Genomic DNA, 24,604 nt, shown 5'->3' on the forward strand with positions numbered 1-24,604 from the left:
CCGTAACTATTCATTAAAAATAATATGGATAATAAAATGTTTTTCAAAATCGAATTATCTGAAAGAATGCGGTTAGCCCAAGGGTTCAAAAAATTAGCTCGCTAAATTTCACTGAGAAAAAAAGCAAATAATGCAGCGTTGCTTAAATATCATAGTTTAGTGTATAAGTAAATATTAATTATATATAAATATATGATCATTTGCAGTAGAACTTGAAAAGTTTGTTAAATAGTAAATACTGTTATTTTAGGGCAGTAAATTTGTTGCCCTTGCCGATTATGCGGCGATGGGACATTCGGAAGTATCGATGCGTGAAGGTGATACAGTTGAATTGTTGAAGGTGGGCTGTGCTGGCTGGTGGTTTGTGCGTGTTTTAGGTAATTCAATTGCTTTTCTATTAGTATTTATGTATATATGTATATTTGAATGCATGCTTATATATTTCCAAAGCACATACATACTTGTATAATAATATTGCAATAATTAGACGAGAAATTTATGAAAAGTTTAGAAATGTACAGTAGAAGCATTCCTGTTCTTTAGTATTTTGCTGCACTACCGTACTTATAATTCGCATTTCACTTGCCCATACATATGTAATTACTTATATGCTTTTACGAATACATACATATTAGATTATATTGGCATATAGTGGCAGTCAGTTATCTCCGTATCTTATGCTATGCTGCCACAGTACGTTATTCGCCCTCTCATTTGTAATTCACTTCTCAATTACCCGTCGAATTACACATGGTGAAATGATTTTTACAGATGTGGCGCATATCAGACCGTTGAGACCAGAACTGGCTCTCAGCGAATTTAACAGAATCAGCTGATGGGCTGACGTAGTAGGAGTTATGAATCGGTTTGTTTCCTAAAAAAATGAGATTGTGTTAGTGATATATGATAAAAATCAACACAACCTCCCTTTCATGTTGCTTCGTTACCGTCTGGACAACCTCTGATTGGACCATTATGTGAATACGTGTAAAATGAGCGGGCAGAATTCGACTGCCAAATTCCCGACGGTGTGGCAGCCGAAGTTACTCCACATCATTTTCACCATGACTGATGTCAAAACTGGTAATCTATCATCCTTGGTAATTCGCCATACAAAATTTTGAAAGCGTATTACCTTGCAATTTACGGACAAATCGTTGTCTTCAATGATTATTATCGAAAATCTATCAAAATTCACTTCTAAACCCAAACCCTGAAAAAAACATTAAGTATTACTCGGAACGTTTTTCAGTTGCAAATTATTCGCAACAATGCGTTCACATGAAATCTCCAATATATGTATTTCGCATCGATCTTGTTAGATCAAAATGTCAGCTATAGGGTTTTCCAAACAGAGGTGTTATTTTAATATTGAAAGAAAAATGATATTTTTTTATTATAAATGATCTTATTATAAACATGAAGGCATGCCGTTAATAGTGGAAAATAACATCAAGCAAATGACCAGCACGACCACGCTTTCAGGACAATATCCTTTTCATGAAATTTTCCATAACCAAATTGCAAAGTGGCTGCCCTATGTCCTCGATAGCCTCACGAATTCCATCTTTGAAGTCTTTAATCGACCCTGCGCTGTTGACGTAGATCTTCTCTTTCACGTGGCCCCAAAGAAAAAGTCACGAGGTGCTAAATAACAAGATCTCGGTGGTCAATTGTAATCACCTCTTCGAGAGTTAACACGGTCCGGAAACTTTTCCCGTAAAAAATCAATGGTTTCGTTGCATGTGTGGCACGTAGCGCCGTCTTGTTGAAAATAAACGTTGTCCATCCAATTCCGGCAATAAAAAATCGTTAATCATCTCTCGATAGCGCTATCCATTCACCAATAACACCTGTTACTAATATATTGTATATCAACAATCTTAGCTATAAATGTTTCGCAACAATGTTTGCTGAACAAAGTCTCAGATACAACAATGTTGCAATAGGCAAATATCAAAAACAAATGCTGCGAGAATGTATTACCGATAGCTTTTGCTGTTAGTCTGCCTTGGTTCTGTAATATGATAGTTTATAATTATATTTCATGTTAATAAATAAAAAATGCTGCGTGTGTCGCCAAACGAATCTCAAGTAACTGCAGAATTGCGCGATGGAAACTTCAGATTCAAATGTTGCGCGTTACGCGGTAATATTTCCAGTCAAAACAGCATTACTGTCAAACCTAAATCTCGAATACAAATGTTGTCAGACCAAATTGTTAAGGCTAGTACTCCCTTCACGTCCGTGAAATTTCGCCAACAACATGCATTTGTGTTGCCATGAAATGTTGCCAGCAATATTGAATATTAAATGGGAAGACATGTCAAATTTTTGAACATCACCCCAAAAGCAATTGCAAATTTTGATAAGAAAAGTGTTTTAAAATAAATTAACACACATATATATTGACACAAAAAAATATAAAGAAGATTTACTTAATGCCTCTTTTTTACGCCAAGACTTAGCAAGTGGCGAATAGATGAAGCGACGCCACAAATGAACATATGTCGGCAACGCGAGTATAGAAAATTGCCTTAAATTACATGTGCTGTTAAGGCAGTGCGACCTAATGAGCTATAGCCATATTCGCTAGTGGCGAATCTTACTCGATAACTTTGTTGTTGCTTTCGCATGCAAACTTTTCGTCCAGTTAAACGAGCATAGAGATAGCGAGCGGGAAAATGGCGAATAGAAGAGGCCTTTACACTCTTGGCGGCGACGTTTCGCTTAAAAATGCCATGTCTTCGGAGTAGGAATTCAAGCATTTCAATCGCAAACAAACTGTCAGTTTTCGCTAAATTTTATCTAATATGTGAAGTGCGACGTGAACTGATTATACTTTTCCGTGAGATACATACGAAATTTCACGCATATTTCACGGCAATGCAATTTGTATAGATTTTGACAGCCATTTCACATGGAACGCGCGCTTAGTACTATGCTTTCGATAGAAATATTGCTCAACAATATCACCATATTCAAATCTAGTCAAACTATAGCTGCTGTCGATTCACTAGCCACCTAGCGAGTAATAAATTTAACAAAAAATTCTCTTGAATCAAGCATTACAAACGATTTGTCAGCCCTGCATTAGTTTTATTTTGACAGGCTGTTATGTAATTCCAATGCTTTTCAAGGCATCCTGTCAGAAAGTATGCAAAATATAATAAAAAATATCCCTTCTTATACTTAACAGTAGTGGCCTAAGCATGGCTCTTGTGTTTTAAGCGACTAAAAATAAAAATCGCTGAACTGTTGTTGCTTTATCATACAAATTTTTTGCACTGTGAGCAAAGAAGAAGTGAATCGAAAGCAACTTATTTTTAATAGAAATGCTTCGCAGCAATGTTTCCAGACCTCAATGTAGCCCAACAATGATGCCCAACATTATTTAAACTTGAATGGTTTTCAACAAACAGTAATGCTGTTTGTTAAGTTATGAGGTATCAAACTGGTATTGTATATATGTACTTTGCGGAATGGTAGCCAAACGATCATCTGGAAATGTTTTAATTAATTTTTTTAATTGTGAACGGACTTAATTATTTATCCTAAAAAAATTTAAGAAGTATTTCAATAAAAGAAGATTAAACTCAGGATTAAATTAGTAAAAAATTATTTCAAATGAAATTTTAGATTAAAGCGGATTAAAAATAAGATTTTCATTGAAAACCATTTCTATTTAGCTCTAAATATTTTTTGGAGCTTTACTATGAAACTCGTGAAACTATTATTATATATTAAGAATTAAATGCAAATATAAATAGTTGTAAATACACAAAGAGTAGTTTGGAACTGTATAACATGCATGCCGAATATAAAAATACATGTATTGTATCTTGATTTTAGATGAATACCACTTAATTTCTAATAGTTAATTACTTTTAAAATTTATTTTTTATAATTATAAGTTAAATATTTATTAAAATATAGTAATACTAATTGTTTCTCACATGCCTTTACTTTCATCTAACTACTCCAAATCCATAGAAGCCAATGCAGAGGGTTGGACCCCAGCGGCATATTTGGAACCGCTCAATAGAAAATCTTCTCGAAGTTCGAGCCGCAATCAGGAGCGAATAAATTTGAGCAAATATACAGAATAAGCGAGAGATCAATGGAGTGATGCGGCGAAGAAGTAAGAGGCGAAGGAGGAGAGCAGCAAGTGGGGCTTTTGTAAATTTACAGAATCTTAAATCGGCACCATCAATCAATTTTTATATGTGGATATTTGCGCATAAAGAGCAGTAAAGTGATGAAACCGAAATGGATAAAAAATAAGAACCAACAATTGAGTAAAAACGTGAGCAGTAAATGTGTCACAAAAGATGTACATAAATGCCGGTTGCAAATCACATCAAGAATGCCGCAGAAGATGTGAATAATACGCATTTGCTGATGTATGTCTGTAGTTCTATGGCATCGCATTGACTGTGGCGAAGTCGTTTATCAAACTGTGTTATGTCATAAAAAATTTAAAAATGTTTACTATTAAAGCTCATACATGCATACATATAAGTATGATATTTAACATTTATTAAATGAACCCCAAACAGGAATTCGATTGATATTAAAAATAAAGAAAGAAAATATGGAATCCACTTTACATACAAATTTCACTATTGAAAACCTTTTTGAGACTAGCAACTATTGCATACATACATACATACCTACGTGCATACAAATGTGAAATATCTAGAAAAAAATGCAAATGCCTATGAAAATTTATATTCCAACAATATTAAGCTTAATCGCACCAATAAAAAAAATATGAGAAAATGTAATACTGGCAAACCTAAAATCTTAAGAGTCAGCTTGACAGTGCTAATTCAACTGTGTTGAATTTCTAAACGCCTAAGACCTGACCTGCAAAAATGGACATTTTCGTATTGCTGGAAAGGAAGGTTAAACTTACGCTGCAAATTGGCCCTAACTATACATATTTCATTAACACCAATTGCCTTTTCTTAATTTTCGATAGCTATTTGTAAAAAAAACTTGCTACTGAACAACAGAATGATATAAATTTTATAATAAATGTGTATATCAATAGATATAATATAATATATACGTATAAAGTGGCACAAAATTAATCATTCAATTTTTTTTCTAAATCTCTTTTACTAAAAATAAAAAAAAATTTATTATTGAGTGATGGAAAATTAAACTTAAATAAAAATTATTTCGAGTCATGGGAATTTTTAATTTGACCTTTACGCGCTCCATTGCTTGTCTTGCTTGTATACCGCTTCTGTCGAATTCATAATTCGTCCCCTTTCTGTGTTAACCTCGTATCTACAAAATCATAATTTTCAGTAAATCGATAAAAATGTTTAGAGTACGAGGTTTTTGAATTCGAACATGTAGGTACGAGAAAAATCTAAACGTTCTGAAAAAAATTCTATAATCATTATGAACATTGTATGTTTTGTTTTACGTAACAGGAGTACTAAGGAGTGTTTTTCACTAAAAATCTCAATTTCGAAAAAAATGAAGCTACGAGGTTAACACAGAAAGGGGATGAATTGTCAAATATGATTGAGGTACGACACCATTTGCAAGAATTATAAATCTTCCAATAGGGTGATTAATTTTACGCCACCTTGTAATTTGTATGCGTATATTTTGATTTATTGTATTGTATGTACTGAATCCACATAATTCTCACGAGTTCTCTATATGTATATGTAAATGCGTACATGTGTACGTGCTTAAGTATATAAATATGTATATGGATATAAGCCGAAGTAGACGCAGAAATTCATTGTTAGTTCGTCTGGAGCTTTATTACTCTCCTATATTTTTTTAAGATTATATCACTAAAATAATCAAATTTAAATAAAAGGAAAACTAAAAATAAAATATGCCAAAATATTTATAAAGCAATAATAGCAACAAATTATGGCAAATAACGTGCTTGATTTTTTTTTTTTGGTTTTGTTTTTTTTTTTTTTGAAATCTCAATAAATTTTGCATTAAGGGATTTACCACAAAACAAGTAGTTACTTAATTCAAAGTTACACTAAAAAAAAAATATTTTAATAACTTCATTGCAGTAGAGATATTTATATTCACGAATTAATTTAAAAACATATTGTATTGTAATAAAAATTATATTTATCAAAGAATATTAATGGGTTAATATTTTTGTACAATAGTAAAAAAAAAATAATTATATACTAAAAAAAAATTAAATCAATTATCATTTGTAAATAATGCTACATCTATATACTATAAATTTATATATTCTTAGGCATATTAGCTTAAAATTATGTACTTATAATTGGCACACAAAAGCAATATCCATCATACATAGCTACATACATATGCATATAAATGTGATTACATACATACCTACATATGCATACTGTATTTATTAAGTTGATAATTTATTTATTTATAAGTAGTAAATAAATAAACGAAAAATAGTGCTGGTATAAATATTTATGAAGTGAAAAAAGTAAAAAATATGGGCGTAAGTGTGTACGAATAATGCATATGTACACACATACACACACACAATTTCTTGTACAATATTATTTCGAGGAAAATTATCGAATTAAGTATGCAAAATACCTGCTTAAATATAAATATTTCTAGAGATATTATCTATTAAATACATACAAAATATCAAAATCAAAAAGCGTCTAAAATAATAAAATAAAATGTTCGAAGAGAAATCTAACAAAGCGTGTGTTTTATTGAAAGCAAACAAAAATAATAACAATTTTGTAAGTGAAAATTATTTAAATTCAGGTCATGTTAATGCCAGTGCCAATGCAATATCAAATTAGAGGCCAGTCTCAATATCAAATTAGAGGCCAGATCAAACTAAGCCAAAAATGGACTCAAGTCAAATTCAAAACAGGCCGATATTGAACTCTCAAGAAAAAATTAAGTCTACATCAAATCATGGTCATATGAAAGTTAAAGCTATATTAAGTCAATAAACAGCCTTAAAGTACGTGCACATATGCAGTGATTAGCAATAATTACTCAAAAATTAATCTACCCGTTCACATATGGCAGCTTAACTGCAAAATTGACAACCAGCTGTCAGGACTGTTTTGAAAGGTTTTTCTTAATAGAAGTTAGTTTAGTAGAATATTTTTTTTTTGTTTGATTAATTAGAAAGAAAAGGTAAATAGAAGCAATAGTTAACTTAACCCTATAATATCATACTTATTTTTAATACGTTAACATCATATTTCGTCGAATCGACTACGGTAATATTTAAAAGGGTACAAAGGATGTCTTCTGTTTAAAAAAGTGGTTTAAATTTTATTAATTAATTCTTTTTAATGTATTTTAATGAAATAAGACGAAAAAAGTTTTTTTTTTTTTTTTTTCATTTGCCAACTTGCCGATGAGGAAATAATTGATGGTCTTAAAGATCAAGGCGTTACTGCAGTTCACAAATTCACCAAATTAAACAATGGCTCGCGGTCACCTACTGGCGCTTTATTACTGACATTCGATAAATACACTTTGCCTAGTCGTATTGAAGTGGCCTGGCGAACACTAGATATCCGTCCTTATTATCCTAATCCCATGCGCTGCAGAAATTGCCAGTTGCTAGGTCACACGACCAAACGCTGTAACAACAACCCATCTTGCGTGATCTGCAATCTTCCCTCTAACCATTCCTCCCCCTCTGATTGTACTAGAGTTAAATGTGCTAATTGCGGTGGTGAACATCCTTCTTCTTCTAATGACTGTCCAAAATTTGTCCAATCTAAAGAATTACTCAAAATTAAAACTATTCACAAATGCTCCATGAGAGAAGCCATCAGTCTATATAAGTCTCAAACTCCTACTACTCCTTCACCATTTTCTTACGCAAATGTAACTGCTAACAGCAACATCGATTCTTTAAATACAAATTTCACCAAAAATCAAAACAAGCTAACCTCAAATGACTCCAACCTCAATATTATAGTTAAAACTTCAAGCCATAACACCTTATCTAATACCAACATCCGTACAATCTCTACAGACTTCTCTTATACTCCATCTCCCTCAGTATCTTCCTTAAATAACTCTCCTTCCCCTCCCTTCTCTCCTATCTCCCTTTCTTCATCTCCTGACAATAATCTGCCTCCCGCCGCTGTGCCTTCTCCATCTACCGTTCCCTCCTCACATATCCCCTCGCTCATGGAAACATAAATCCTTACACTATTTTTTCTTTTCTCTTCATGATGTTAACTATCCTTCAATGGAACATTAACGGTTACATAAATAACTACTTTGAACTTGAAATATTAATTAAAGAACACAACCCCTCTGTTATATTACTAAATGAAACACATATAGCAAACAATTTAACAGCTTATACTCCTAAACCGTACATTGGTCACTTCTATAACCTTCCGTCTAACACAACAAGCAAGCAGGGTATCGCAATCCTGATTAGAAGAAACATCCCTCATAACATTCTCCCTACACCTCATTCTAACATCTCGTCCATTTCCCTTGAAATTTCCTCCCCCTTTAAAATTATTCTAATTTGTGCCTATTCCCCGCCTCAGCAAACATTTACTTCAGCCGATTTCCTTAACCTTCTCCCCCCCTCCTCCTCTCCTTTCTTACTTGCTGGTGATTTCAATGCCTGGTGTCCGCTTTGGGGTTCTCCCTTAATTAATACCAAAGGCCGCGCAATTGAAGACGCTCTACTTAGCTCCGACTGTTTTGTACTTAACGATGGTTCCCCTACCCATTTCTCCACTCATTCCACGTTTACTCATATTGACCTTACATTCTGTTCTACTTCACTCTCCCCCAAAGTTGATTGGCATCGTATTGATGATCTTCATGGAAGCGATCATTTTCCTATCAAAGCTAACATTTCCCACCATAATTCAACTTTTACTAAACCTAGAATATTCTTCAAAACCTCTTCAGCTGACTGGCCTAAGTTTGAAGGATTTTGTTTGAAATACTCAGATAAACTACTTCCTTCTAATAATATTAATCAAGAAACTTCCAGGATTCAAAAAATTATAAGATCTGCAGCCAACCAATCCATTCCACAAACCTCTCCTAAGCCCCGCAATAAAAACCCTCCTTGGTGGGATAACGAACTTTCCTCGCTTAGACTTCACAAACAACAAACTTGGCATCATTTCAAATATAATCACTCGCCATCAAATCTTGTAGCATATAAAAAAGCGAATGCAATTTTTAGAAGAAAAGCTAAGTTGGCAAAAATTAAATCTTTTCAGACTCTCACCTCCAGCATTAACTCCTCTTCTGATCCCAAAATGATCTGGAGAAACATAAAAAGACTATCTGGTAACCTGACTTCCTCTCCTATCCCCTCCCTCAACTCCTCCCAAGGCACTCTACTATATCCTCAGGATATAGCCTTAGAGTTCGCCACTTATTTTTCTAACATCTCCTCTGACTCTAATTTCTCACCTGTATACTCTTCTAACAAGAAATCTATTCTCTCCCATAGTTACTTACCCCCTCCCTTATCACATTCAGCCAAATATCTCGACTCTGATTTGTCTTCAATTGAACTCCATCTTGCCCTGTCTTCTGTGAAAGGTAAAACTCCTGGCTTAGATAAAATTTCCTATCCCATCATCAAACACCTACCCCCTCTTCTCCTCAATAGACTCCTTAAACATTACAACAATATTTTTCAAACCTCCATCATCCCTCAAGTCTGGAAAACCAGCGTCATCATTCCAATTTTAAAACCGGGCAAATCTCCCTGTGAAGTTACCAGCTATCGTCCTATTTCTCTTCTTCCTTGCCTAGGTAAACTCTTAGAAAAAATTGTTGCTACAAGGCTTTCCTGGTTCCTCCAATTTAATAAGCTTATTCACTCTAATCAGGTTGCTTTTAAAAAAGGCCAAAGCACAATCGATGCTCTATTGTACCTTGACCACTTCATTTGTGATGCTCTATCTAACAAAAACCACGTTTCCCTTCTCTCGCTTGATTTTGAAAAGGCTTTTGACCGTGTTGGCATACACGTAGTTCTAAGACAATTAATTAAATGGAAGGTAGGACCCCGTGTTTTTAATTTCGTAAAATCTTTCCTTTATAAACGTAAAATCAAAGTTCTTATTTCTGATACATCTTCTTCCACACTTCCCTTAGATAACGGAACTCCTCAGGGATCTCCGTTATCAGTTATTTTGTTCACCATAGCATTTGACGAAATTAGTTCTATTCTATCAAATTTTCCTAATATATGTCACCAGCTATATGCTGATGACCTTCTCCTATTGTCCAAATCTTCCGACCTGAATTCCATATCATCTTCCTTTGTAGATTTCCTTTCCCAGCTATCATCTTGGTCCCTTTCGTCAGGCGCTTCAATATCGTACTCTAAATCTAAATCATTCCACATTTGTAGAAAACAAAATTGTATTTTTCCAACCATTTCATTTAATAATGTTAATATTACATGTTCTCCTACACTTAAGTTTCTTGGATTAGTTCTAGATAGTAAGTATGTACTGTATATAAGAAATAGAATTATTAAAAACTCAAATATTGTTAAGTACCTATCATGTAAGCGCTCGCTCATTGGCCCAGCTCTATTAATTCAAGTCGTCAACGCTCTAATACTCTCAGTAATAAACTACGCTATTGAAATTTATGGACATCACTCAAATAACCATCTCAAACTGCTTGCTGCACCCTATCATTCAGCTATAAGAAGATCGCTTCGTGCATTTCCAACATCGCCTATAAAAAATTTATTAGCTGAATCTGGCCTTCCCTCACTAAGGGATAACATGGAAGACAGTACTATGAAACTCTACCCTAGGATTATTCTTGGTTCCAACAACTTGCTACGAAAAGTTTTGTTTTCATCGTCATCACGGATCCGATTGCCAAAAATTGAATCAGCTATATACATTTGCGCGATTTTCGCTAAAACAAATAACTTGCCATTAAAACCACCTAAATTACGTAAACTTTGTCATCCACCATGGTTGATCCCTAAAGAATCTTTTATAGACAATCTAGTCCGCCTACCTAAGAACATCACTCCTAATGCGATTTATATCGCTGAGTTTCGAGTAATCGCGAGCGAATTGAAACATAATAATTGGAAATTTCTTTATACGGACGGGTCTAAAAACTCAAATACGTCTTTTGCTGTCGTTAGCGAGAAAGGTAAGCCGATATCCTATGGGCTGCTCTTCCCTTTCTGTTCTATATTTATTGCTGAGGCCACCGCAATTTTCCACGCTACATGCTTCTAAAAACTCGGGAAAGTATGTAATATGTACCGACAGCTTATCATGTTTTAAAGCTATAAAAAATTGCTATAACCAAACTACTGTCATCAATTCAATTAGAGAATATCTTATTTTATATCAAAAGAAAATCAAGCTAATGTGGGTTCCTAGCCATACTGGTATAACAGGAAATATTTATGCAGACGAATTAGCAAAAGATGCATCTAACGCGCCCACATTAACACTCAACTTCTTTACAAAATCTGATATATATCGTCTCATCAACGAAAAGAGGCACTCGAAACTCTTCATCGATTGGATTTCTTATAATCATCATTATACAATAGTCAACTCAGCAAGGATCAAACCAGTATATCCTGCAACAATTCCAGCTAACTTTCTCACTCCATACATACGTCTCCGGATAGGACACACAATAGCTACGCATGCTCACCTCCTTGGTGGCATAAGAACCAATAACTGTCCATTTTGCAACGACACAGCAACTGTCCTACACCTATTAGAATTTTGCCCAATGCTTCGAGATAAAAGAGAATGTTACTCTAATACGGATCCTATTTCCCTCCTTTCCAGCCCAACTGAGGAAAACATAAAAACCATTTATAACTTACTAAAAGATTGTGACCTATTGAGAAGAATTTAACACAAATCATTCATTCAACGGTCAGCTGATAGCCTCTGATGCTAGCGATGCATGTTTTTAGGTTGTACATATGTAAATTTACATTGTATAAGCTTATATAAATAAATAAATAAATAAAATAAATAAAAAATCAATTTATCTTTTTTTCTTTCTTAAAGCTAACGTGTTGAATTAGAAAAAAAAATTTGGAATACTCAGACTTTAATATGTACAAGAGGCACAAAGTTCAACTTTGTGCTCCCCACACAGGCTTTTTCTACATTTTGCGCAAACTGACTTAATCATTCGTCGAAGGGCAAAATGCACAAATTTTTAGTTTCTCGTTTTTTGGTTGTTGACACATATCGTCATTGATCCCTGTATCAGCCGGCAATACAGTATTGTCGCGAACCGATCTTCTCAACGTTGGCGTATCATCAAGTCTCTCAGTAACATGTGGTTGAATAAGCGAAAAATGTAATTTTTTCATAAACTCACGGCATCCTAGAGTATGGATGAGGTAACTATTTATAAAAGCTATATTCAGTGTACCGTAAAATTGACACATTGGCCATCTGTTTGTTTTACGCGAGCCATTCAGAGTAGCGCACATTTGGTCAAAAGTGTCCACACCACCTTTTTTTTTATTGTAAAATTCTACCATACATGTCTTATTAGAAATCGGATTTGTTGCTCCTTCTTCATTGCATGATGACAGCAAATAAACCATTTTGTTGGGCTTTGGCTTGTAAGAAAGTAGCGTTAATGCATTGTCGTAGCAGAGCATTGATGTGCCGCATTTACGTCCTTTAGAATTCTTTAGTTCTTTGGGTATTTCTTTTTTATTTGAACGTAGAGTACCGATTAACGTTAGTTTATATGGTTCACATAAAAGAGACTTTGCAAGGGGAATTGATGGGAACCAGTTATCCATTGTTATATTTTTGTTGTGTTTGAGCCTTTCCCCAAGTATGGGGAAACATCAATCATATACTTCGTGCCGCTGTTACTAATCATTACCATTTTTAGACCATACTTTGCTGGTTTGTTGGGTAGGTACATTCGAAAACTGCATTTGCCTCTGAATGCCAGCAGCTGTTCGTCAATTATAAGCTACAGTCCGGGAGTATAACTGTCACGATATTATTGAACAAATATCTCCCACACTTTTCTAATTGGGGCAAATTTGTCACCAATTTGCAGAATGCGTACAGCTTTATCATCAATTCGAAGGCAAGATAAGAGAAATCGAAACCTAGCTTTAGTCATTGTGGATAAATATTGAGCACCTGAATAGGCTCGATCAAACAATTCATCTGCTGATAGATGTTGATCCTTCTTAACAGCAGTTAAAACTAATATTCCACTAAAAATTACACAAACATCATACTTCGTCGTTTCGACGACACAAACACAAAAAAAAAACTTACCGAAACAGAACTGAGCTGTACATGCGCACACTAAGAGAGTTCAGAAAACACTGATGTTATACAAAAAATCAGCAAAAAATCAGCGTCGTTGTTTCGACGAAGTATGACATTCTAGGGCTAAGGTAGTATTCTAGTGTAGAGACAAGAATTTCGCCCGGTTTTTGAAGCGCTGTGCAAAGAAAATCAAAAAAATGTTTACTATCCATTTTACTTTACGACATATTTACATAATTATTACATTAAAAACTAATCCAAAAAAATTAAAATTTACAAAATTATGTGCACTCAAAGTGCAGGGTCCAAAAAAAAGAGGGTGTCCTGGCATGAAAGATTCCAACCCTCCTGGTGATCTGAAAAATAAAAACCAAAACGGATTCTTAATTATTATAGATACCGCTGAGCCTTGGACAAGTTCAAAAAAATTTCACAATAAGGCGGCTGCTTGAAAAAAAAATTTTTTTTGCTTATTTTTTTAATGATTCCGATTTTTTTAAATACTGCAGGAAAAGTTATAGTTTAGAGCTAAGGTCATCCGATGGCGGAATGCATAAATTTGGGGAGAATTTGAAATAAATCGGTCCTTTAGAACTCGAGATATCCTTACCGCCAGCTCGAAAAAAGTAGTCACCAAAAGGCTATGTCACCAAAAAGGCTATATATAATATAACACATGAAATAATAGGAATTTTAAAAAATATTAAAAATTTGAAAATATGCAAAAAACATTTCAATTTATTCAAAATTCTACACTAGAATACCCCCTTAATTGTGCAAGACGTCTACTGAGGTTGCAAAAAATTTTGCCATGGAAATTCAATATTACAATTTATAATAAGCAATAACAGGCCAAAGCGTCTATAAGCACAGACTTTTTCTGTAATATGACTGCATAATTAATAATATATAGCAAGAATTGTATCACAATTATATCTACAAACCTCTTTTCTTCGCCGGCATCCATTTTATTTAGTTTTCACCTTTACGTTTCTCCTTACATTTGTAATAATAATTATCGATAACACAGGGTTGTACAGGAAAAAGTAGGTATATTTATAATCTGAGACTATTTTACAATCTCGGATTTCGGAAGAGTAATTTTGTATGGTTAATCTCGCTTTTTAATAACGAATTGGGAGTTAAACTCGAAAAATTGGATAATCTAGTTTTATGTGAACCTATTATTAGTCACCATTTCGTGATCAATAATCTTCATTATTGCGAAATTATGCTCAAGTAAGTTTCAAATGCAACATTAATCAAGTTTAGACACAAGGCAGTTCTACGTCAATCGAAAAACAGGAACGAGAAGAGCCCATTTTGAGCGTACGTTGAACCGAAATCGATGCTAAGGCAAACCCAATCAAGACATAGTTAAATCCAACTCAAGTACAAGTCCAGACAAGGTTACGTCTAAATCAAGCAGAAGCGAAGTATTTGTAAATAAAATCTACACAAGTCCAACTCGAGTCTAAATAAAGCCTAAGCCGAATTTTGATGATTTCCAAAACATATCTAAGTCAAACAAAAATAAAGTTCAAATTATGTTAATAACAAATCACGAAATATTCAAATGCGAGTCGAATAAAAGTCAAGGTCAAGTCTAATCTTAATCAAGCACAAATCGAGTGTAAACAATTACTCAAATATTGAAGATGCTCAAGTGCAGCATTGATTGAATTTGTCAAATCCTAAAAAAAACTTCCTGTGAAACTCTTGGAACAACCATAAAAACAAGTTAATATAGTGAAGTCCCATTTAATATCTAGTGAACTCTTTATCAAACCACGAACAATTTCAAGTTGATTTTGAATCAAGATGAGTGTAAACGAGAACTATTTTGAGTCAGATTCAAGTCTCATCAAGCAGGTGTCCAGATTATATCTAAATTAATGTTATATAAACGCACTTAAGTGTACCCAAGTCTTAAACATTTCAAAAGTATAAATTAAGTGAATTAAAAAGAAAACCCATGTAAATTCCAAATCAAGTGGCAAAAGTAAAAAAATTAAATTCAAATTTAGGCTAAATCAAAAAGTTGTAAGTAACTTGGATAAGTACGAGCATACTGTTTTTCGTAGATTAAGAATTGCAACGTGATTTAATTCAATAAATATAGTACTAAGTTCGCGTTTAACATGAAATGGCAATCAAAATCCATGCAAATTGCGTAGCCGTGAATTATGAGTGAAATTTCGTATGTATCTTACGGCAAAGTAGTAATCCGTTCACGCCCGTGAAAACACCGCGCAAAATACACTTATCAGTTAAAATGTAGCGAAAACGGACTGTTCGGTTAGGAGTGAAGTTCCTGAGTTCGAATACTCCAAAGATATGGAATTTTTAAGCTAAGCATCTCTGCAGACTCTCTCTATTCCACGGCAATCCAATTGGTATGGATATAGACAGTCATTTCAAGGCAAATGCGAACTTAATACTATGCTTACAGGGTTTGATTGAAAAGTAATGAGCCTTATTTTTTTTAAGCAGTTTTATTAAACCTTTTGGCTTATACAACTAATATTCTTCAAAATAGGACCCTTGAGCGTCAATACACCGCTGGTAGCGGGCCTTCCACTGCACGAAACATTTTTTAAACTCATCCGCCGGAATCGCGTTCAATTCGACTGTCACAGTTTTTTGGATCACCTCGATGGAGTCGAAACGCCTCCCCTTCAGCTTTCTTTTCAAGCGCGGGAACAAGAAGAAGTCCGGAGAGGACAGGTCTGAGCTGCAGGGAGGGTGGGGAAGGACCAGAACCCCCATCTTGGCCAATGCAGAGGTGCAGAGGAAGGCGGTGTGCGCCGGCGCATTGTCGTGATGAAGGGTCCAATTGTTTGCGAGGTCGGGCCGAACCCGGCACTGGGCAGAGATTGGTCCCCGTAAGCCTCCTTGAGTAGCCCAATGGTTTCGGTACTCGTTTTGTTTCGCTTTACGCAAAATTTGATCGAGTAACGTTGCTCCAACGATCGCTGCATTTTCGCCACTGCAAAATCCTAACACACTTATAAAACAGCTTTCACGCGCGGAGCGATGTTGACTGCACCGCTGTTTTGCCAGCGTACTGGTACCGGTTTCTAGTGGAAGGGGAAGGTCCAACGATCATTTTGCCCCACCAGCCGATTCGGTTGATCGCTTGGCAGACGCTCAGCGCGGGAAGGCTCATTATTTTTCAATCAAACCCTGTATGGTCTCAAAAGATATTACCAAATTTCTTTTCAAGCTAGTTGAATTCAAAACTACCAAATGCCATTACGAGAAATTAAGTTTGATGAAATCTAATAATGCTGTGAGGTTCTGGAACTAAATTCATCGATTACTTTAAGGCACCTTTCTGGTTTAGAGACAAACAATCGGTATTAACTGAAAATCGTTTTTATTCATTAGATCAATTCTTTATTTACAAAAAAAAAAATTTTTTGCCGCCAACAAAATTTTTTTTTTCAATGACAATAATAAAAAAATTACTTCCCCTGGCATAACACATACCACTGGCGTAACTGATTGGGCTGCTTAGGTAGGTCTGAAAAAAAATTCGGTCGATTATTCATCAGAAGATATGTCGCTATGGTGGGTAGAAGATTTACAAAAAAAAAGTTTATTGGAAAAACGTTCTCGCTCTTAAAAAAAATAGAGAAATTGATTATAAAATTATAAATTTGCTACCCGCGAGAGCCACAAGTCTACTTAGTAACATATTAAAAATTCAAATCAATCGGTTCAATACTTTTTGAGAAACTACCAACGCCAACTCGGAAAAAATAGTTTCGAGAAAAACACAGTTGAACCGGTCTCGTTTTAAAGGACTGTAACGTCTAACCTACAACGAATTTCAATATACAAGTTTTCAAGTATATTTTTGAGAGTATAAACTACTATAACATAAAAAAAAATCGATTTTTCAAAATTCTAGAACAGAAAGGTGTCTCAATTCTATATAATGAATGTGATTGTGATTTAACTGTTACCATTTCTCTGTCTTTCTATTTTCTACTTTTAATCCTCATTTTGTATGTTCTTGACTATATATTGTATTTATCTCTAAGTTTATTTTAATTTCAGTTGTATTACATTTTTGTAAAGTTACATTTAAAAAACAAAAGTTTCTTGTTATTTTCAAATTTTTTAACTTTCAGCAACGATGTGTTATAAAAGACTAAAAAGTCTTACAGACACAGCTTCATTTCTTAAATAAATAATATAAATAAATGAATCCGATCGATGTAGAATACAAATGAACTCATTTATAATATATCAACACAATCAGAATATTTTGTAATTTAAAAATTTTAACGGAAGTCCAAGAAGTACATTTTTCCTAAGAACTTCGGGCAGATGGCTTCAAAATTTAAAGCCATATGGATTTTGTTTTTATAATTATGTATATGAAAACATATTACCTTCAGAACACGAAAAACAAGTCTTTATAATAACATCGATTTCATGAATGCCTCAAATTACACAATTATTTTATTCCGCCTTAGAAACATATTTGCTTCATTTTATTGATACGATCTTCAACGATATACATACATATTTATTTTACCCAAGGCTTGTTGCATACGGTAGCATAGTATATATAATATAATAGTATAAATAATATTATCTAACCAGAATGTGTATATGTACATACAGGGTGAAGTTCAAAATAAATAAGACTGAACTAAAATAGAGACGACAGGAGCTTTGTTCTTCGTTTTATTTATTCAAAATAGTCCCCTCTGGCCTCGATACACTGATTGGCGCGATATAAAAGCTTTTCGAAAGAGCGTTTCAAGTCATTGACCGGAATGTCCTTCAGGATGTCGGTACAAGCCTTTTGGATGGCCTCTACGGACGCAAAACGTTTTCCTTTCATGGCCAAATGCAATTTTCCGAATAGGTAGAAGTCACAGGGAGCCATATCAGGCCAATATGGTGAGTGATTGATGGTGAAAATGCGATTTCTAGTCAAAAAATCAGTCACAAGAGTGGATCGATGAGATGGTGCTTTATCATGCAATAAGCTCCAGCTTCCTCCTTCACGATATTCAGGGCGAATCCAACGAATGCGATGCAACAAACGCTTCAAAACGCCAAGATAGAAAATTGCATTGATGGTTTGACCCGTTGACACGAACTCCTGGTGGACAATTCCCTTGGAATCGTAAAAACAGCTCCTTCCATTCGACACTTTGACGCTTAGTTTCAGGTTCATGTTGGAAACACCACGTTCTACCACCAGTTGCACTGTTGCAAAGGAAGTTCTCGTCTCTTTGATGAGGTCTTTCGAATGTTGAATTTTTACCAATTTTTGGTCCTCAGTTAACTTGAGCGGAATGAAACGTGCACAGACCTTTTGTAAGCCTAAATGATCAGTTAAAATGCGATAAATCAATATATTGGAGATATTCAACTCCGATTCCATGAATTTCAACGATGATTTCGGTTCATTTTTGATGAATTTACGAACAATTTCCATGGAGTTTTCGTTGATTACTGATTTTGGGCAGCCCGTTTGTTCATTATTATTTTTGTCCTCACAACCATCTCTGAAACGTGTAAGCCACTCGTGCACTCTGGCACGAGATAGACACTCATCGCCATACACTTTTTTCATCAATTCAAATGTTTCGGTAAACGTTTTACCGATTTTAAAACAAAATTTGATTTAGCTCTTAGTTCGAAACTCATTTGTATGCCGATGACACAAACAGACTGACAGTTTAGACGCAATAATTTCGCTTCGACTGAACCGAATGTCACCAAGCTTTCACTGGAAGTCAGCTAGAAACCATCAAAAACATTTTTATGACGCCAGTCTTGTTTATTTTGGACTTCACCTTTGTATATATGTATGTGATGTGACAATGATCCTCCCAGCAGTAAAGGTATAACTATTTGTTTTTGTTTTTTTTTTCCTTTTTAAAGTTTCATTTATTATGTAAATTATATTTATTTAATATACACATTTCTCAAAGAAATTTTAATTTTTAAGATTTACAACACTTTAACCAGCTTTTGCGGTTTTCTCTTCCCTTTCCTGTTACATATGTATGTATGTATGTATCTTTCAAGTATGCTTATATGGTATTTGTATTTGTAAGAATTTTCTATATACTTTTATATGTTTTACCTAATTTACACCATATTATTTAAACTTTTACAAGAAACAAATGAATTTAGGAAAAAGAAAATTGTAGCAACACAGAAGCAGCGCAACAATTTTTAATCAGTAACTGCAATATCAATATCTTATTCACACACAAACACGCATCGAAGGGGCCAGAGGTTAAACGAGAAGACCCGTCCTACGTTCTATTTTACGCTCTTTGTCACCTTTGCTTTTGTATATAAATGTGTTTAGTCACAGTTTTCTAATATTGCCCATTTTCTGTTTTGCTTTAATACCGACATCTTTTCCCTTAGGTGCGTTACAAATGCTCTCTTTCCTATTCAGGAAAAGTGTACATAAATTGTTTAGATCAAAAATGAATTTTCTTGTAAATTTGCAAATTTTTGTAAACTCGATTATATTTTCTCTATTTTTTTACAATAAATATCGCAAACATGACTAAAGTGCATCGCGTTTTTTCATTGTGTTAGACAGAATAACTTTAGCATATAAAGAATAAACATAAATCAAAAAAATACTTTTAAGCACGTTGCTAACGCAAAGTGGGAAGAATACCAGACAGTGAAATACAACAAAAATCAAAATATTAAAGAAAAAAACTAGGTAACTTTGCGATTTGGTCGATCATGGAATGTGTTATTAAGTTTTCAATTTCCTACAAGCACTATCTGTGCTGTCCAAATACATGAGTACTGATGACATTAGTTTGAAGGTTTTTTTGTTTTTGTTACAGAAATTAATAGCAAAGTAATTTGTTCAATAAAATATGCTCTTATCTTTACTTCAAAAAGAAGGTAAATAATTTTAACTGTTTTTTAATATTTTCGGAAACAATATTGTTGCATTAAAAATTGCAGACACCGCTTACTTAATGAAAAAAATCAACAATAACCTCGACGCTGATGATATTGAACGAGATGACAATATGAGTTTATGCCGCTCCGCAGACTTCGAATTTTTCCGTCTTCGCACCAATATAATACCAGATACATATTTTGGTATGTTTTTTATTGGGGCACGCCTGCTGACTGCTACTGCCACAATGGATGATGATAGAGGTATTACTTAGGCCGGAGAACTTAACAAGTGGTTATAAATGGGAATAGTCTGCACTTTTATATCTTGTCTTGTTGGTCTACGGCGTTCGATCAGTAAATTAGTTGGCAGTTGCTCGGCTGTTCACATAGAATTGTTGAGCGGATAACAGGAGAGTTAGCACATAGATGCAGGCCGCAATCCAGCAGTTATAGGCGTTCTGAAATTATTTTAAAATGAATTATTATTTAGATGTGTGCACGTACAAATATTATGATTATTATATATCTTATTTATATACCTTTAGTATGCTTTATGCATTATAAATCATAACTTTTTATAAATCAATATATTTGATCAAGGTCACGAACGATAATCTCGTGAGTGTTTGGTCACACTTGTTAAAGTAACATTGAATTTTCGAAAAGATAATGTGAATTTTGTATATAACTGAATGGAACTATACCTGGTTGTACGCAGCATTGGCCGCAGTATAGAATTCCTCGACCGAAGAGTAGTCCTCGCTGATAGGTAAATCTTCAATAAGCGCAACGCTATGTATAAAGAAGAAAACTCCCATCAATACCTAAAATGAAGAAATAGAACAAACAATGGGAAATGGGAAATATTTCTGGTACAAACGTGACTACTATGTGAGTTTTAGATAAAGAGCATTCATATATTTTTATCAAAGTAGTTCATTGCTTTGAATGGTTACTCACCAATTGTATGATTCCCCAGACCGAGATGATCAAACCGCATAGCGACAGTTTTGGGCCACAGATTTTCATTTTTACTGTTGTATTGGTTAGTGTTATGCAAAAATGTTAAATTGTGATTTTTCTCCTTGAATTCCAAAAATTTTCACGGGGAAAATTTACAATTTTTCAGTCGTCGCCCAATTACTGTTGAAGAAATTCGCCAAGAAAAATGTCAGTCAGGTGAAAAATGTAATCACATGACAGCTTCGACCAGTACGACCAAGTGCTGTCAGAGTTTAATGATTGCCAGTGGGCATTTTTTCCTTGCCTTCCAATTGAGGAATTTATGAGTAATTAAAGTATAGAAAAATTCTTACACATTTTATGGTATATAGGCATCCACAATTTTATTAAATTGAAAAAAAGTAATTGTTATCAATAAATACTAAATGTTGTGTTTTTACTTTAAATAAAAGCTTGTTAGTTGGCAGTTGTACGGGGTTAGTATTTTACGGCCCTTTAGAAACTAATTTTATTTACAATACGATTATTGTTTTATTTACGGCTTCCGCAAACTTGCTTCTGTATTTTTAATAGTTATTGTTTGTATTTAAAAAAAATTAATTCCATTACAAATATTTCCCCTTTTAAAAAATAGCGGTCCGGTATTACGGGTTATATTCAACAATTCACAATGGAAAGCCTACATCATATTTTCGTAGTGTAATCACGATAAATTGGACAGCAAATCATGGTTGACAATAGGCTAAATACAACGAAGACAATAAGAAAGTAAAAAACAAGCCGAGAAAAACAAAATCCAAAATAAGTTATAACAAAACAATCAATGATTACAACGGATTAGCCTTGTCAAGTCTAAGTCAAAAGCTTTAGCACCATAATGCCAACAAATATCTACCACGAGAAACAGACCCGTCAATTGTGCGCGCTTCATACACTTAATAATCTTTTCCAAGGTAACACTTGGTATATTTGTTGCCTCGCAACAATTTGATTTATTTTATTATTGTAGGCCAACAATCTTACACAAAAGAGCAGTTAGATCAAATATGTAACGATCTAAGTCCTAATGTTTGGATCAACCCGCATCGTTCACCATTAGGTTTGGGAAATTACGATATTAATGTTATAATGACAGCCCTGCAAATGCGTAATTGTGAAGCTATCTGGTTCGATAAACGCAAGTAAGTCCTGTAGCTAACTTTTTTCTACACTTATACTTACAACTCTATTTGCTTCCACTTTACATTGCTATAACCAGAGATCCGTCCTGCATTAATTTAAATGCCATCGTTGGCTTTATTCTTAACGTGCCTTCAGACTACAAGTTCGCATTTGTCACATTGCCGCTGCAGAAACGCCACTGGATAGCAATACGTCGCATTGATGGCAAATATTACAACTTGGATTCGAAATTGCGGGAACCGGATTGTATTGGCGACGAGACTGACTTACTATCCTATTTGCGTTCACAGTTAGAAACAAATAAACGGGAATTGTTCGTAATTGTGGAAAAAACGATGGCAAATGGTGAACAGCATCATCCGAATTGGATTAAAGGCGAAACAAATGGTACATATCAAAGCAATAGGAATGGGTCTGATTGCACAACCTGAGTGCAGAATAACAAAGCAGTTTATAAGCTCTCTAGTCATTTTTTCATTTAAGTAAAAATGATATAACTCAAAATGTGAACGACTTTCGTTAAATTCCAAATATTCACATAATGCTTGAATACTATTTTTTCAATATAGATCTTAAGATTATTAAAGAACAGAGCTGTTGATTGGTATGTTACGGATTCGCTAATATATACTGTAAAGTGTGAAACACATGCGCAAATCAGTTTACAAATGCTCAGAACGGCATATTTGGTTAAAAACTCTTAATCAATAATGAATTTAAACTATAGTGTGTATATAAATTTGTATGTAAAAACTTTATTAGGTTCTGTAAAAATTATACATAGAAGACATAATTTACGAATAAAACATTCTATAAAATACATTCGTGTAAGTCAAAATTGTCGACTATTTTCTGAAGATTACACATGTGTGAATATATTTCTATTCACAAACTTTTGATATATGCTTACAATACTGGACAAATAACAATGTTGGAATGATAGAAACATACAAATTATAAAAAAAAATGGACGGATAGACGAGTTATGCTGTTTTAGGCACTTAATATTTTAGGAATGTTAAACACGACTTGTTAATATCGATTGGCCACAAGGAAATGGACCGATATTCGAGATACGTACATATATTGTGTTTTGGGCACATTCGACTTTTAAATAAAAACATATCGATTATTTCGGAGACTCTAAAATTAATTATACTGCATATTTTTTTATTGAAATATGCACCTTTGCAAATTTCGTTGGTATTGTGCTTCTGTTTAATTTTACAACATCACCGCTCAAATATCTGTTTGTATGCCACCCGCTTTGGGTAGTTCAGCTGCTGCTGCAGCAGCGGCGGAAGTACTTTGACCAGGTGGCGGACGCCTTGGCCTAGTTGGCTCGGGTGCGAAATACTGTTGAGCTTGTTGCTGGTAGTAATCATCGGAGGGTCCACCGTATTCACTCACTTCTCGATTACTAATCTCGTTTAAATGACGATAACGTTCACGGCGTGCCTCTACTAAATATAGTATTCCTGCTGGTAACAACATAACGCTACCCACCACACCTAATGCAAATGACCAACCCATATCGTTATTTTGCCATCCTGGTATCCAATCACGAGAATCACCTTTTGCACCAAAAATTACAACAGCAATAAAACCGAATATGGAAGCAACCACCTGGCAGGAACCAATAGTCAGCAGCAAGACCACGTAACGATCGTCGTCCCGGGACGTACGCAAAAAAGCTATTGTCAGTGGCAAAGAAATAAGGCACATGATGAAACACAGTGTGGCAAAAGCTTGAACAGCAACATAGAAGCCCGGCAGCAGGAAATCGTGTATAATATAATACTCCTCTTCGAAAACCCACATGCATCCTTTGAATACAGTGTCGTAAAACCGATGTATATCTTGGAAATGATTGAAGCACACCTCCCATAGTCCAAGATTTGTAAAGCGTGGATTAGCAATGCGACCATCTGTGATCAACCAGTAGGGAGAGACGAATGCAATCAGAAATAACAGAAAGGATATTGCCGAAATTCCAACGGCTATGCGCGTAGAGCGATTACTGGCACCCATTGTTAATTTTTTTGCCAAATTAAAAAAAAATCACCGTTTAATTTTATAAGAATATTAATATTCCACTTGTTAATAAAGTTGTTTTCATTGCCTTTCCACGCCCTAACTAAGATATTTGATGACACACTGGCCGCAAGTGCTGCCATATTAAAAAGAACTTTTTAATTAAATAACTTTTTGAATAAATGCAAGCACCACGTTGAAGATGGCAAAGCTTTTTTACAAACATTACTTTAACA

General features: G+C 34.3%; 4 protein-coding genes across 8 annotated transcripts in view; 2 read left to right on the forward strand and 2 right to left on the reverse strand.

Moving 5' to 3' along the window:
* Positions 1-4,521, forward strand: part of LOC129246350 (guanine nucleotide exchange factor DBS) — a 238,453-nt gene extending 233,932 nt beyond the window's left edge. For 3 of the 5 annotated variants that reach the window (XM_054885104.1, XM_054885105.1, XM_054885102.1), the window contains 2 exons: positions 251-377; positions 3,994-4,521. In XM_054885104.1, the coding sequence (XP_054741079.1) occupies positions 251-377; positions 3,994-4,109 (243 nt within the window). In that variant the 3' untranslated portion in view covers positions 4,110-4,521. Of the gene's footprint in view, positions 1-250; positions 378-3,993 lie in introns of those variants that run through there. The other 2 variants (XR_008582459.1, XM_054885103.1) reach the window with 2 other exon arrangements.
* A 15,479-nt stretch (positions 4,522-20,000) lies between these two features.
* Positions 20,001-21,388, reverse strand: LOC129245317 (ribonuclease kappa-B). Its single transcript, XM_054883401.1, has 3 exons — positions 21,150-21,388; positions 20,894-21,013; positions 20,001-20,647 (listed from the first exon to the last, which is right to left on the reverse strand). The coding sequence occupies exons 1-3, from the start codon at positions 21,216-21,218 to the stop codon at positions 20,549-20,551; spliced, it is 288 nt and encodes a 95-aa protein (XP_054739376.1). The 5' UTR covers positions 21,219-21,388; the 3' UTR covers positions 20,001-20,548.
* Positions 21,389-21,822: 434 nt separating this feature from the next.
* Positions 21,823-23,172, forward strand: LOC129245494 (josephin-like protein). The gene is made up of 3 exons (XM_054883684.1): positions 21,823-22,105; positions 22,162-22,333; positions 22,411-23,172. Exons 1-3 carry the CDS (start codon positions 22,030-22,032, stop codon positions 22,763-22,765), a joined length of 603 nt encoding a protein of 200 aa, XP_054739659.1. The 5' UTR covers positions 21,823-22,029; the 3' UTR covers positions 22,766-23,172.
* A 26-nt stretch (positions 23,173-23,198) lies between these two features.
* On the reverse strand, positions 23,199-24,460 carry LOC129245493 (uncharacterized). The gene has a single exon (XM_054883683.1). It carries the CDS (start codon positions 24,363-24,365, stop codon positions 23,574-23,576), a length of 792 nt encoding a protein of 263 aa, XP_054739658.1. The 5' UTR covers positions 24,366-24,460; the 3' UTR covers positions 23,199-23,573.
* Between the last annotated feature and the right edge of the window lie 144 nt (positions 24,461-24,604).

The sequence above is a fragment of the Anastrepha obliqua genome, chromosome 4 (assembly GCF_027943255.1).
Source record: "Anastrepha obliqua isolate idAnaObli1 chromosome 4, idAnaObli1_1.0, whole genome shotgun sequence".
Lineage (NCBI taxonomy): Eukaryota > Metazoa > Arthropoda > Insecta > Diptera > Tephritidae > Anastrepha > Anastrepha obliqua.